Genomic DNA, 14,542 nt, shown 5'->3' with positions numbered 1-14,542 from the left:
GACTGGACTACAGAATTGAAGCCAATGTAGCATAATATAGTTGATAATGTCAGTAACACTATTTCAGATTTTGATAGAATTAGGTTTTTTCTCCCTCTGAAAATCTACATAGTTACAGCACAAATGTAAGTGGAAATATTTCAACAATGTATTGTGTCAGCTTCAGAATGAAATCACACTTCATATTTCAGAGGTGTAATTACAATTCAAATATAGTAGAAAAGATGATACTCTTGTATTTGTGATGATTGAGTAAAGATCTCAGCAAAGTTTCCTGTTGGTTAGCATTAACTCTATGTGTGTATTCCCTCCTTCTCTTTATGAGGGGAGACCTTATTGCTGTCTAAACTCCCTGAAAGGAGGTTGTAGCCAGGTGGGTGTTGATCTCTTCTACCAAGTCATAAGCGATAGGACAAGAGGAAATGGCCTTGAGTTGTGCTGGGGAGGTTTAGATTGGATATTATGAAAAATTTCTTCACCAAAAGGGTTATCAATCACTGGAAGAGGCTCCCCAGGGAAGTGGTTGAGTCACCATCCCCAGAGGTATTTAAAAGATGTGTGGATGTGGTGCTTAGGGACGTGGTCTAGTGGTTGGACTTGGCAGGGCTAGGTTAATGATTGGACTTGATCTTAAAGGTCTTTTCCAACCAAAACAATTACATGGTTCTATGCGTTACAATGTGATAATATTTAATGCAACAAAACAAGTATCTTGCTTACTATTGTACTGAAGCATCTGAGAAGCTTTGTACCAGGATTTGCCTGGAATTATTTTTTTCTTAAAATAAGATTTTGTAGGAATTATATTGGAAGCATGTGTTGGATGTGTGTACTGGAACCACAGTTTTATCCAGAAAGTTTTATCTGTTTCCAGTGTTGTTTCACATGGAAGGTAACAGCCTATGGGTTATAGCATCTATAGTTAAACACACGTGTGTGTTTGGGTGCAGACATATATATGTATACTGTATATACATGCACGCACCCACAAATATACACATAAATTTGTATTCCTGTAGAAAGTAACTACTTTCAGCTGCTTCTTTAGTTCATATGTGAGAGGCCAGAAGTTGAACCTAAAATACCCAGTTTTGCTCATGTGTTATGTGGGTGACAGTAAACTATCATGTGATAACATCTGTTCAGTTTTGGCTTTAAAGATCTATGAAAATACATGATAGACTCCATTAAAAAGGTGTCAGAACATTCAAAACTTAGAAACCCAGGTTAACTTTGCCCACAGACATTCAATGTCATTTTTGCTCCCCTGTGTATGCATAGATACTTTTATGCATCTTTAAATGATTACTAAGGCAAACATGATTGTCTTTCTAAACTTGCACGTAACTGACAGAATGTCCCCTACTGTTGTGTGTGGTTATTTGAAATAGAACAGATACTTTTATTCATGGGTGTCTCAACAGTGTTTTGGCTTTGAGACTTTTCATATTGTTTAAAACAAGTTTGTGTAAGCAGTATTTTTATGTACTGAAAATGTTCCATAACAGCCTTCCAAGGGATACTCTTTACTTAAATATTTATGCAATTCCATGAGTTTGTCTTATTTGTTGGGTTTGTTTTTTTTTTTTTTTTTTTTCAGGAAATGATGTATGTCTGGAATGGCTTTGCAGTTGTGGGCAGAAGAGCAGACCTCACTGAAAATTTACTGATAACAATTGAAAAAGAAGAAACTGCTCTACAAAATGAAACCAGTAAGTGATCAGTTAAGATGGAATTATTAAGCTAGTAAGAAGTGCTGACTCTTTTCTTTGCTTCTGTCTACTAATGTTCTGTGAGATACGTGACTTGGGCAATGTGCTAATAAATCTGAGTATGGAAATTTTGGAGCCACATGAAAGTTAGCGGTGATTCTTCAATTGATGTTCTTTATCCATTTTGATGCTGTAGAAGAATACAGAAAGCTCAAGGATGTGAGATTGTTTGTTAGTTACAGAACTTAAATGAGTCTTACTAAGACATTCCAGTCTCTGAGAGTGTTTTTGGAGCGTAATCCTCTAACTTCTTAAATGTTTGAAAAATATTTTTTCTAAACCAATTTACACCACACTTTAACTTTACTACAGAGGAGATGCTGAGCAGAATACGAGTAAGTATAAAGGAAACAATGCAGTACTATGCATGGGTCTAGTTTTTTTACTGCCTGGCAAAATAAAATATGTTTGCTAGTTGTAAAATAAAACATACTTTTAACAAACTTTGACCATGGTTTTAGATCTCGATGTATTTGAAGCATAGAGGTTCAGGGTAATGTTTAGAGAATGAGTCCATAACTTATTCATTAAGTTCTGTCATTACGACAGGTTTACTGCAGAAGTACCTGGCTTTATCAGGTTTTATCAGGTGGCTGCTTTCATGTATCCTGTGAACTTCTCAGTAGACTTCTCTTTTGCATTCTTCTAGAATGAATAGATATTATTTTTTCACACATGAAACTTTTTTCTTGGTAACTCACTAAAAATAATTTGTATTGAACCCAGATTTTAATTACATTTATCAACAATTTAGCAAAAGTTAGTTTTGCTACATTATTAAAACATGAATTATGAAATGTAAAGTTAGATCTAAGTATGATTTACATATAAACTGAGGTGATGCATCAGAAGTTATAAAAGGACATACAAGAAAATATACCATCTAGATTGCCCCAGTGTGCATAAGCTAAATGAGAGTAGCTTGCAAGACCAAGACTGAATTGGGTCCCTTTATTTTTTATTTTTTTTATTCACATTTCTGCAGAATCAGTAGTGTGCCTCTTAAATCTCAAGTGTTTCTCCTTTTTTTTGTTATGCTATTAAAACCAAAATGTAGCAATATGCAAGATGTCTGCAGATAAAGTCATGTTCCCGTGAGTTCTGGCAGAAGCTGTTGGGAATCCAGTGCTGTATCATGCAGAGGCTTGTACTATAAGTGCTGATCTGTTATAACAGTGAAGTAGACTTCCAGTTAAATTCTGAAGTAGAGATGCACAGTGTACCAAAATAAAAGAACAGAAATAAAACCAGTATGTTTTTCTTATGGAAATATGCAATTTACAAATAGGATGTAATCTGGAAGCATATTTGTTTTTTATGCTTTCTGCATCTTTTTTAGTAATAACTTCAGTCATATGTAGTTTTGTTTTGGACTTTGCGTCTGTGAGCCTGATTTGCTTTTAAAGATACGGACCCAGACAAGATAAAGACTCTGATTACTTGAATTACTGCTGAATTGAGACCCAAAGAAAGTGATTAAGGCTATTAGCAGGGTGTGGCAAGGATACAATATTATTTTAAGAGATAGCTGTCAGTACTAGATAGCTTTAAAGGGCTGAGAGAGTTGGGATTGTTCAGCCTGGAGAAGAGAAGGCTCTGGGGAGATCTAATTGTGGCCTTCCGGTACCTAAAGAGGGCCTACAGGAAAGATGGAGAGGGACTGTTTACAAGGGCATGTAGTGACAGGACAAGGGGTAATGGGTTTAAACTAAAAGAGGGTCGATTTATATTGGGTGTAAGGAAGAAATTCTTTACTGTTAGAGTGGTGAGGCACTGGCACAGGTTGCCCAGAGAGGTTGTGGCAGCCACATCCCTGGAAGTGTTCAAGGCCAGGTTGGATGGGGCTTTGGGCAACCTGGTCTAGTGGAGGGTGTCCTTGCCCGTGGCAGGGGGGTTGCAACTAGATGATCTTTAAGGTTCCTTCCAACCCAAACCATTCTATGATTCTATGACTGCTAACATGCTGTAAAAAAGTGTGTTAATTCTACACAAAGGTCACTTAGGGATTGAGACTTCTTAGAGAGAGCTGTTGATGCTTCATTACTTCAAGTGAACAGGCACAGCAAGGAATCTGTCAAGGATTGAAAGTAGTTTTATGTTGTATAGAGCTGAAAATAGAGATGGTAGGAGGAACAGATTAAATACATTAGAATTTTTTTTTTGTCTCAGGATTTCTGGAAATCTTACTTTTCTGTAGTTGTGTCATCTCCAAGATATAAAAAAGGAATTTGTAGCTTCCAGAAAAAATAATTTCTTCTGTGTTTCAAAACTCTGATAATGATATTTCCTCTGGTATAGAGGACTGTAGGAAGATGGTTCTCCCACATTTATTGCAAGGTTGTCTGTATGAAATTGGCCTGTGCATTTACTGTCAGTGTTTTGGCATAACACCTTTTCTTCCTGTGAGAAATACCAGGGAGATACTAGTTTAAGGTGTTAAAGACTGGCAGGCTTTTACTGACATCAGTGCTTATACCCAGTAATTTCAGCAAATGAATCCTTTAAGAGACAGTCACATGAATCCAGTACCCTAGCCTAGAAAAACAGGCTAGAGGGAACGCAAAACACATCTACCTGTCACTAAAAGCGCAGTCTGTCAGTCGTTATCTATCGAGACTTTTTGGGTTTCAACACAGACAGAAATAAGCCTGAATGTAGTGGCAAAGCACTTTACTGAATCCTAAGATGCTTTAGTCTTGCATGTTTCAGAACTGTTTACATAGGATTTTTTTGGCAGACTATTAAGAAAAAAATTAACATGACCTTAGAGAGTTGGTAATTAGTTGTAAACAACATGATCTGAAAGGAGGGTGTTTTGCTTCCTGAATTGTTAATGTATGTGCCGCCATCTGTCTATCCATATGTGTTTTCTTTCTTTTCCTTTCCTTCCCTGCACCCAGCAAATGCTATAAACCAAGGCAACAAAAAAGGACCACATTCGTTCAGGTTGTTTTTCTGAGCCTCTTCACAAAAGCTGTTTCATCTGATATTTTTAGTCCTATTGAACATAAAACTTTCTTGAATTTTCCAAATGGTGCTAGTGAAGCTTCTCAATTGTTAGAGATGATGAGAATACTAATAAATGTGGTTTCTTGAATTTGTACTGCCAAATAATGCTTCCTAAATGTTCTGCAGGACGGAGTTCTAATGTGTTCTTGTGCTTTTCACATTACTGGTGCTACTGGGGATCCGCCAACCCTCTGCAACAGGGGAAGCTATTAAGATAATGTAGTGAGAAGGAGGTTTCAGTCTTACTATAGGTTTTGCTTCCTGTTTTAGATGTTAAAAGTACAGAATTTTTTAACTGCTACCAGTTTATGCCTGCTTTGTACTGACTTCCAGATACAGAAGACTGGGGAATATCTGAATGTTTCAATTTATTTTTATTTCTTCTTAGCCTGTGTCTTTGAAGATACAGATGTTACGCACACATCTTCTTTAGTAGACAGTATTTAAAGTTGTATCTGAAGGTTATGTATATTTCGAGATATAAAATCTGAGAAGCAAGATTCCTGAGTCTAAATACATATTCCCTACTGAAAGTCTAATTTTCTTTTTCATGATGTCTTCAAATTCTTTGATGTATCTCGTTTTTACTTTTAGATCGCAATGAATACTATATGGATGATGCGTGCATGTTGCAGTTACTGAAGGGCCTCTGCCTGAAACACTTGGGAAGACTCATGCAAGCTGAACTGTGTTTCAGTAAAGTAATTCAAAGGTAAAAATAACATAAACAGACTTTTTACCTGTATATTTTGTAGCTTTGGGTGAAATTTCTGATACTCCTGTAGAAGTCATCATGTTAGAATTTTGAATAATTAAACTTTAACACCCTTTTAGAGAGCTGGAATTAAAATACCTCTGAAAGTGGTTAGAGAACCACAAAACTTTGCTAGTATTTTTCTATAGCGATTTAACATTATATAGCTTTAAATAAATGTGATGTTTTAGACCAAATAAGTCAAACTGACAGGTAACATATTTATCTAAATACATTTGGAATTAGTGTTTTTGTATTTGCAGAACAATCAATATAAGTAAAGTTAATTCACGTGGATTTCCTGTTTGCTTTTTTCAGGATTTAGTACTTCAGCAGTTAATGCTTCTTTATGTAGATGAGAAGTTGCTGTTATGTGTTTCAGTTGAAAACTTGTTTCCTGTGTTATGGAGTTATCAAATATTTTAGGTGTCAGATCTGTGTCTACTGTAGTAGCTTTTCTTTATGTAACATTGAGTCATGTACTGATTGTAGTAAACTTTTTTAATTTTTAGAGTAATTAGGCTAAAAAAGCAGGATGAGGTGCCTCCTTAGAAGTGTTGCTCTCAAAACATTGAGAGCTTTTGCAGTGCTTGTTGTGAACTTTTTCATTCTGCAGTATTGGTTGATGTTATTCTATCCAGATAAGAGTCAAAGAATTGATTGTAAAAACCACAGGAAAGGTTAAGATATGAGATGCCTTCTTCACCTCATTCTGCAGTGGTAAGATCAGCCTTCAGGAATTCCAGGTCCATGAAACCTGTGGGAAAGTCTGGAACATGCAAGAGTTGCCCTTGATGGAGAAGAGTCAGGTTAGGAAAAGTCTGAACAGACTAGACATACATATGTCTATGGCAGCTGAACAATACCTAAGTACATTGGACATTGGCATATAACCATGAATGCTGAGGGAGCTGGCCAATGTCATTGTAAAACTCCGTTATCTTTGAAAGGTCATGGCAATTAGGTGAAGTTCCTGAGGACTGGAAGAGATCAAATGTCATTCCTATCTTCAGGAAGGGCATGGAGGAGGATCTGCGGAACTGCAGGCCAGTCAGCTTATCAGTCCCTAGGATGGTGAAGTAAATAATTCCAGAAACCATTTCCAAATGCATGAAGGTGATCAGGAGTAGTCAGCGTGGACTTAGGAAGGGGAAATCATGTTTAACTATCCTTATAGTCTTCTACAATGAGGCTCAGTACGTGAGGGGACAACAGTGGATGTTCTTGAGCATAGAAAGAGGTTTTGACACTGTCTCCCACAATATCAACACAGACAAACTGATGAAATCTCAACTAGATAAGTGGGCAGTGAGATGGATTGAAGACTGGCTGAACTGCTGGGTTCAGAAGGCTGGGATCAGCAGCATGAAGTCAGCTGGAGGCCAGTCATCAGTAGAATAATGCCGAGTTCAATGCTGGGGCCAATAGTTTTTCACATCTTCATTAAGAACTTGGATAATGGGACAGAATGCAACCTCAGCAAATGTGCAGATGATACAGAGTGGAAGGAGTGGTTGATATGCCAGATGGGTCTGATGCCATTCTGAGCAACCTGGACAGACTGGAGAAATGGGCTGACAACATCCTCATGAAGTTCAACAAATGAAAGTGCCAATCCCTACCCGTGGGGAGGAATAACCCCATGCACCAGTACAGGCTGGAGGCAGGCTGGCTGAAGAGCAGCTTGTCAGAAAATGACCTGGGGATCCTGGGCATCATGGTCAACCCCAAGCTGACCGTGAGCCAGCATAGTGCCTTTGCAACAAAGATATCCAACAGTGTGCTGAGTTGAATGAGGAAGAGCGTCATCAGCAAGTCAAAGGTGGTGATCCTTCCTCTCCTGTCAGCATTGATGAGGTCACATCAGGAGTACTGTGTCTAGTCCTGGACTCAATGGTACAAGGGAGCATGGACGTACTGGAGCAAGTCTAAGAAAGGGTCACAAAGATGATTAAAGGATTGAAGCATCTGTCATGTAACAAGAAGCCAAGAGACCTGGGGGTATTCAGCCAAGAGAAGAGAGGACTTGAAAGGGTTACCTGAAGGGAGTGTGTTTAAAAAAAAAAAAAAGGGGGGGGGGGGGGGCAACTAAACTTTCTCAATGGTGCTCAGTGATAGAATAAGAAGTAATGGGCACAAACTGAAATACAGGAAATACTGTTGAAACATAAGGAGAATTTTTGTATTTTTATTGTTAAAGGTGGTCAAACACTGGCACAGGTTGTCCAGAGAGACTGTGGAGTCTCCATTGTTGGAGATATTTGAAACCTAGGTGGGCACAGTCCTGGACAGGTTGCTGCCATTGACCTTGCTTTGAGCAGGGGATTGGACTAGATGGATCTCCAGAGGTGTCTTCCAGCCACAGTGATTCTGAGAATTTCTCGTATTGAGGAAAAGTTGAATTTTCTTAATTCTCTGATGATTTGTTCAGTCAAGCTAGGGTAAGGGGATCTCAATTCTGTGTGTGGGAAAGAAGTATTTGTATTATACTGCATAATCTAATGAACGTTGTCTTTATCTTAAGTCATCTTTTTGGATGATTGGGGGTTTTTTTGAACTATAAGTCACACAGTAGGGTCCCAGTCTTGGAATCACGTTCATGGTAGCTTACGTAATATACCAAAAGACAAATGGGAATTAGGAAAGCATACGTTTTTGCTTCTAGGAGGTTATGTTGGCACTATTTTATGTCCACTTTTTACAGGTGTAATTAATATGCACAGAGTTAACCAGTAAAAAGGTTCCAGAGTGTTTTCTCTGGCCATGTGCTTTTACAGGTAGTGATTGTATTTAAAAGTTAACTGTTCACTTGAGGAAAGGTTATATTTAACCACTTCTGTACTGTTCTGTTTTTTCTAGTGAGAAACAAATAAAATACGATAGTTATTTGGTGCCGTTCACCCTGTATGAGTTGGGTCTTCTGTACAAACAACAGAACGAGAGAGAAAAAGCAATAAGATACATAGAAACTGCGAAGTAAGTGCGTTTATTTTTTTTATTTGCATCAGCCTGTAGATTAACTGAGTAACTTTAGCAATGAAGGCGTGTATTTTTTCTTTCTGGCAGCCCCTTTGCAATATACAAGTAATTATAAATTATTGTGTTATTGACTTGGAAAAGTTGTCAGATATAGTTGACTTTTACAGTTTCAAGAAACTTTGTCCTTCAGACACAGTGGAGTAGACCATATCAAACAAGACACGATATGAAGGGAAAATGTCTCCTTTTCATTTAGACTTCAGAGATGCTGAGGCTCCACTGCATGCTGGAATGGAGCTGGAGAGTCCAGGAAGGGATCTATACCACCTCTGTCCTAGAGAGCAGCTGGGGGGCTTACATCTGCTGCAGTAAAGGTGTTAGTGGGCGTAGGTTAAAAGCCAGTACACTTCTGACCACGTTCCTTTTTCCTTTCATATCCTGTCACAGAAGAGCAGTAGAGAGCTAAATTTACTGCAGAGTGAGTGGCATGTTTGCTTCACCTATAGATTATAGTATGGGGTAAAATTTGCCCCTTGTGTGTACAGAGAAGTATACCAATCAAGCAATAGTGTTGTAAAGGTGAGTTAGAAACAATCTCCTAAAACCTTTTTTAGAAACATAGTAGGTTTTTTGCCTCTTTTGTTTGTCCGCATTAGATAATGAGATTTCCCTGTGTTTTATTACTCTGGCTGAGTTGTATTTTGAAGGTGAACTTACACCTTCAGCTAACAGCCTTTCTTTTCTGTAGTCTTCTAGCTTGTCTTTTCACAGCAAACTTCAGTAATTGAGAGGGCTGTTGAAAGGATGAAAATAAGTGAAAGAGGTGCTAAGACATGGATTTAGTTTATCAGGACATTTAATTGTTAGTTTTGGTATAAGTCTCTGCTCAGTTTGTGAATGTAGCTTTTTATGTCTGATAACTCATCTGTGTATCAACCTCTGTCTCCTGTTGAAGGAATGAAAGCTGTTAAGTTTGGTACTTCAGTGCATGTATGAAGTAGAAGCAATCCAGGCCAAAAAAGTTTTTCTTAAAATAACTTCTTTTGCAGAAACAACTACAAAGAATACTCCATGGAGTCCAGGTTGCACTTCAGAATTCATGCAGCACTTGACAGCTTGAAGGTGTCACCTGCTTCAACCCCTTGAATGAGGAGGGATGCTTTTCATGCGTACAATAGCCTACACAATCTTTTTGCAATCTTTTTTTAATCATGGAAAAGAAACAACCTAATGATTGTTTTCTGTCATCTCTGATTTGATGTCATTCCTTTAGACTGTTCTTTTCTGTATAGTGCATATACTATATCTACTTGATACTTTACAGAAGACCTTATATTTTGTTTGATAAGAATAATTTAATATTTGACTTGAATGGGGGATATTTAAAAAAAAAAGTTGATGGTGCAATAAAGTTTAATGCAAACACTTTATTTTTTTATATGAAAACAGATGCTGGTTGTGCAGTGGAACTGGTGTTAATTTCTGCTTTTTTTTAAGGTTTGATTTTCTGCAGTACACTTGAGACCTTTTTGCCTCTGGAACAAAAATGCAATGTCTGCACATAACCTTACCCACGCCTGGCATACCATATTCTGAAGTCTGTGTTCCAGAGGAAAAAAATTGATCATCTTTGACTTTGGGAACAAAATGAACCTGTCTGAAGTGCAATATTTTTACACTGTCAGATAAAGTTAAGCAGGGCTGCAGGTGTAATGTCTTTGCAGGTCTGTTTCACTGAAGTGGTTACAGGGGATATTTTTCAGTCATAGAAAAGCAGGGTTACTAGGGATATTAAGAGATTATGTATTCTGTATTCTTGCTCTAAAGCAGAATCGGCAGTCTTATGTTGTTCCTGACAGACTTGTTTTTAAAAAAACCAAAACTTGCACTGAGAGAAATTTTGTAACTTGCACAGGATGTCTTTCCCAGTGGGAAAAGACTAGGAAATATTTCCTGATGTCTACCCCAAACAATTCGTGGCACAAATGAAACTGATTGCTTCCCATCTTCCCTGTCGTGGATCTGGAGAAAGGATTGTTCTTTTCATTTTTCTGAAGCAGTCTTTTACTATCTGAAGACTAACCCCCTTGTTGGTATTCTCTGGTTTTGGATTCCAACCAAAATACATAAAAATTTGCAGAATTTATGTATTTTTGTAATAAAGGGAATAACTCTTATTAATGCAAGTTTGATTGTTCCTCAAAAAGTGATTCCACTTTTAAACTTGGAGTTAAGAAAATGTTCATATTCTAATCACAACTTTCTACTTTCTACCAAAAATTCATAGTAAAATTGAGACATTTATTTTTGCGTGTATTTTTCTTTTCATTTTAGTATGTGAACAGCAGTATCAAATTGAGTTTTCCAATTCATTATATATGCAGATTCTGCTAGCTGGCTATTCTTAAAAATAAGAATATACTTGATTTTTCTTTAAGTATACACCCAATAACTGTTATTTCACTAATGATTGAGAAACTTCCCCATTTCTGTATTTTATTAATCCCAGTGTATTTACTACTGCACAGTAAATTCCTAGTAACTATGCTCTGTAATGTGATTCTCTGCCCTTAACTCCCACCCAAGAAAAAACAGAACAAAAGAAATAGATGAAAAATGTGTCTTCAGTAAAGGAGTAACTGAAAGTTTCTAATTAAACAGTCAATATAATGTAAATGCTATAGTTAGTCTTCTCAGGTGACTGAGAGCACAGCTTTCTTCTATGAGTTTATAAATAACTGAGTCATTTAATTGCATATAAATCTGTAACACAGTAGCACACTTAAAGGTGAGGTAAGAGTTTAAAAATATTAGCTAAATAAACATAATGGGTCTTTCAAAGCGGAAACCTCATCCAAAGTCTATTGTCTTCTCTGGTTTGGATTTGTGCCTATTGTAAATGTGTAACTAAATGAGTGTGTAAAATTATACACATGTAGGTTTGAAGCTTAGATACCTGAGACACTGAATCACTGATAAAATACAGCATGCTTATTTTAAAATATATTCTAATGACTGTAGTTAAAGGACGAAAGATATTTGTCTCTTCGTCAACAGAGATGAGCATATGCTACCAACTGACTTCTCTAATTACTTGCCCATTTATACATATCTGATTATAAGCTGTAGGCAGCAAAAATAAAATTCTGTATGTTATATTTTCAGGCAATACTTTTAATACCTCTTTGGGTATTTACACGTTCAGTTTAGGATTATTTTGGTTTAATCTGATTATTGGATTGTAGCAATCAGATGGGACCACTTCCTCTTCTCCTGAAATATGGTGAAAGCAATTGCTGGTAAAACTTTTATAAGTTGTGTTTCATACAGTAATTCAGTCTACAGAAGAGTTAGAACTGGGACTACAGACTCTCAGGATGGAGTATGAAGTAGTCTCTGATGTGTTGTTTTTGTGGGGAGTGTCTTACAGTTAATATTTTATGGGTGATTTGGGATAGAAATCAAAATTAACAAAAAGTAAACATTGAGGTTCCTTAGAAGCTGTTTTCTGAAAGTTTAGTACAAAGTGTCATGTAGCGGTGTACTTTTTTCATGGATAATGATACTGACTGCAGAGAGAGTAAAAGAGAACTTTATCTTCTTCACTTCAGCCCTCCAAAGACAATATTAACGCCCTGTGTATGTTACGCTTTGTCTCTTTTGGGATCAGCCTTTTTGCACTCCTGCAGAGAACAGGCATATCAACATAAATTTGCAATACCCTCTGTAGTGTTTTGATGCCCCGTGAGGTCCGCAGCATAAGTACTATTTACAGATTGTGTCCTTTTCTGTGCTGCTGTTCCAAACTAGTTTGTTAGAAAGCCCAGTTGATCAAGATTCTTAGCTTTGTTCTGGATTTTTTTTTTTCCAGTTTATTAACAGTGGAAATACAAATGTGTGAGAGTGATTTGTAATCGTTCACTTAAGGTACGTCTTAGTAGAGCTGTAGAGATGTTTTGTCTTCCAAACACTGCAGAATAAGCGCATGTCTCCCTGACACAATGCCTTATTGATGCAGTATTGTTTAGTACATTATGTCTAAGTTAAGTGATTTGTGGTTAACAGTTCAGATGAAAAGACTATAGCTTTTTTTTTTAACCTGCTTTATACTGTACTTGGCCTTAAATACAACTCTTGATTTAGTCTTACTGCTCTGTATAATCTTCACTTGCTCTTGTCCCCTGGGAATTTTGAATAATGTACTGAAACTTTGAAACTCTGCTAAGCTGAGCAATTACCTATCATGCTATAACCTCTGCTGATAATAGGAATTATAATATATACAAGAGCAAGGCTCCTTAATTTAAGCAAGCAAGGCTAAACTTACATAGTTATGTTATGCCAAAAGGCCATTCTGATCTCTCTGGTAATAGATGTGTATTTTTTTAAGGTGAGGAGTAATAAAGTAGTCTGGTTATAAGACAAAGCTTCTCTTTGATTAAGAATTGTCTACTTAAATACAAAAAACATCTTGTTTGTGCATATCATTCAAAGGTTTAGTCTGTTGGTGAAAAATCATTGTTTTGTGGTTTTTAAGTCCTAGTTCACCACTTTTTAACAAAAATTGAAAGAAAATACATGTTAAACGAAAGCTGAACAAAGATTGTTTTATATCTGTTCTAATACACATGGATAAGAGCTGTATTTAGCACCTTACAGACAGAAAAATGTACAATAATCAGATACTGTTATGTTTCTAAAACACCTTGCCAACTAATGTATAAAAGAAGTAAATCCAACTTAACTTCGCAATTATTTTATTACTAATCTTAATGTTTAATGTCCTTTGGCTTCTGTATATTCTTATACTGCATAGTTCAACAAAGAATGTTTGTATTTGCACTGGTGGTGCTGTTTATTTGCTTCTAAACTATGGAGGTTTGCACATGTTGCCATCTGGTACCTAAGTAAAACCAAGGTCAAAATAATGGAGGATGAGGGATGAAGTAGTATGTTCCGGTTTTAAGAGCATGTGGAAACGTTCATTGTGATGTATTGGAACAGATTATCACTGCAGAGGAATAAATCACATTTTATGCTTGTGCTACCAAGTGCTGAATTTGGCACTGTATACCCATTGTGTGTAAAGAACCTTCAGCTGACATTTATCAAAACAGTGTCAACAAAAAAGGCTTGATCTCAAGTTTAAACACATTATCCTGGGCATATAGCTCTTTTATACAACCTAGGCTGAGAGGTTGTACAAAGCTGTCGAGGTCTAGGAGAGAATAAAGGGTCTTTTGAAATGTAGATAGCAAATATAAAATAAACTAATCTTAATTTCTCACCAGAGATCAAATACTACCTTTAAATGGTATAAAATACAGGAGTGATTAATAATTAACTTGTTCTGTTATCAGTTATGTCATTAAATTCAGTGACAACTAGATATACTTCTAGGATTCTTTTAAAATCCCAACATTAAAAACAGGGAGAAAATTATCTTTTTACATGTGTGCAGGGCTTGGTTTTAGTAACATTTAGAAAAATAAATGTTCAAAGTTATTTTTAAATGTTCAAAGTTATTTTTTAATGTAGCATGGTTAAACGTTTCCATAGTTGCATGTAATTTTACCTGATGCTTCCCAGCAGGTAGGTTGATTTAATTACCATGGTTTGAATGATGAGAGTGGTGATTATGGTTATCATAAGAACAGAGATAATAGATAACTTAGCTCACAGAAAAGCCAAAGATAGGAGGTCCTCCTGTATACTTGTTACTGTCTGTAAAATGCTAATTTAATCTCATTTATTAGATGTGCCATGGTCCAGAATAAAACCTTTGTAGCTAGATTAGAATGCTTACAGACTATTGAATAAAGGAAGTGCATTGAGCAGGAGAAGGAAAAGAAGACACACCGAAGAAAGATATAAGCACAAAGTTAGGAACTACATCTGCAGTCATGCAAGCATTTAGCAGAAGTTATGTTACGTTTGTAAGTCTAAGCTATAGTCATCTGATCAGCTCAACAGCTGGACTTCCTGTATTGTCGCCAGGGGAAAGGTATCAATGGTGCTGGGACCTTAG

At 36.6% G+C, this 14,542-nt stretch overlaps 1 protein-coding gene across 1 annotated transcript in view; it reads left to right on the top strand.

Moving 5' to 3' along the window:
- The window catches only part of TTC39B (tetratricopeptide repeat domain 39B), a 79,284-nt gene extending 65,219 nt beyond the window's left edge, over positions 1-14,065 (top strand). The window contains exons 16-19 of the mRNA XM_054810284.1: positions 1,601-1,712; positions 5,376-5,493; positions 8,395-8,511; positions 9,564-14,065. Of these exons, the coding sequence (XP_054666259.1) occupies positions 1,601-1,712; positions 5,376-5,493; positions 8,395-8,511; positions 9,564-9,660 (444 nt within the window). The 3' untranslated portion in view covers positions 9,661-14,065. The remainder of the gene's footprint in view (positions 1-1,600; positions 1,713-5,375; positions 5,494-8,394; positions 8,512-9,563) is intronic.
- The last annotated feature ends 477 nt before the right edge of the window (positions 14,066-14,542 follow it).

Source organism: Grus americana, chromosome Z (genome assembly GCF_028858705.1).
Source record: "Grus americana isolate bGruAme1 chromosome Z, bGruAme1.mat, whole genome shotgun sequence".
NCBI classification, from domain to species: domain Eukaryota; kingdom Metazoa; phylum Chordata; class Aves; order Gruiformes; family Gruidae; genus Grus; species Grus americana.
Note: the sequence above shows the minus strand (reverse complement) of the source record. Positions and strands in the feature narration are given on the sequence as shown.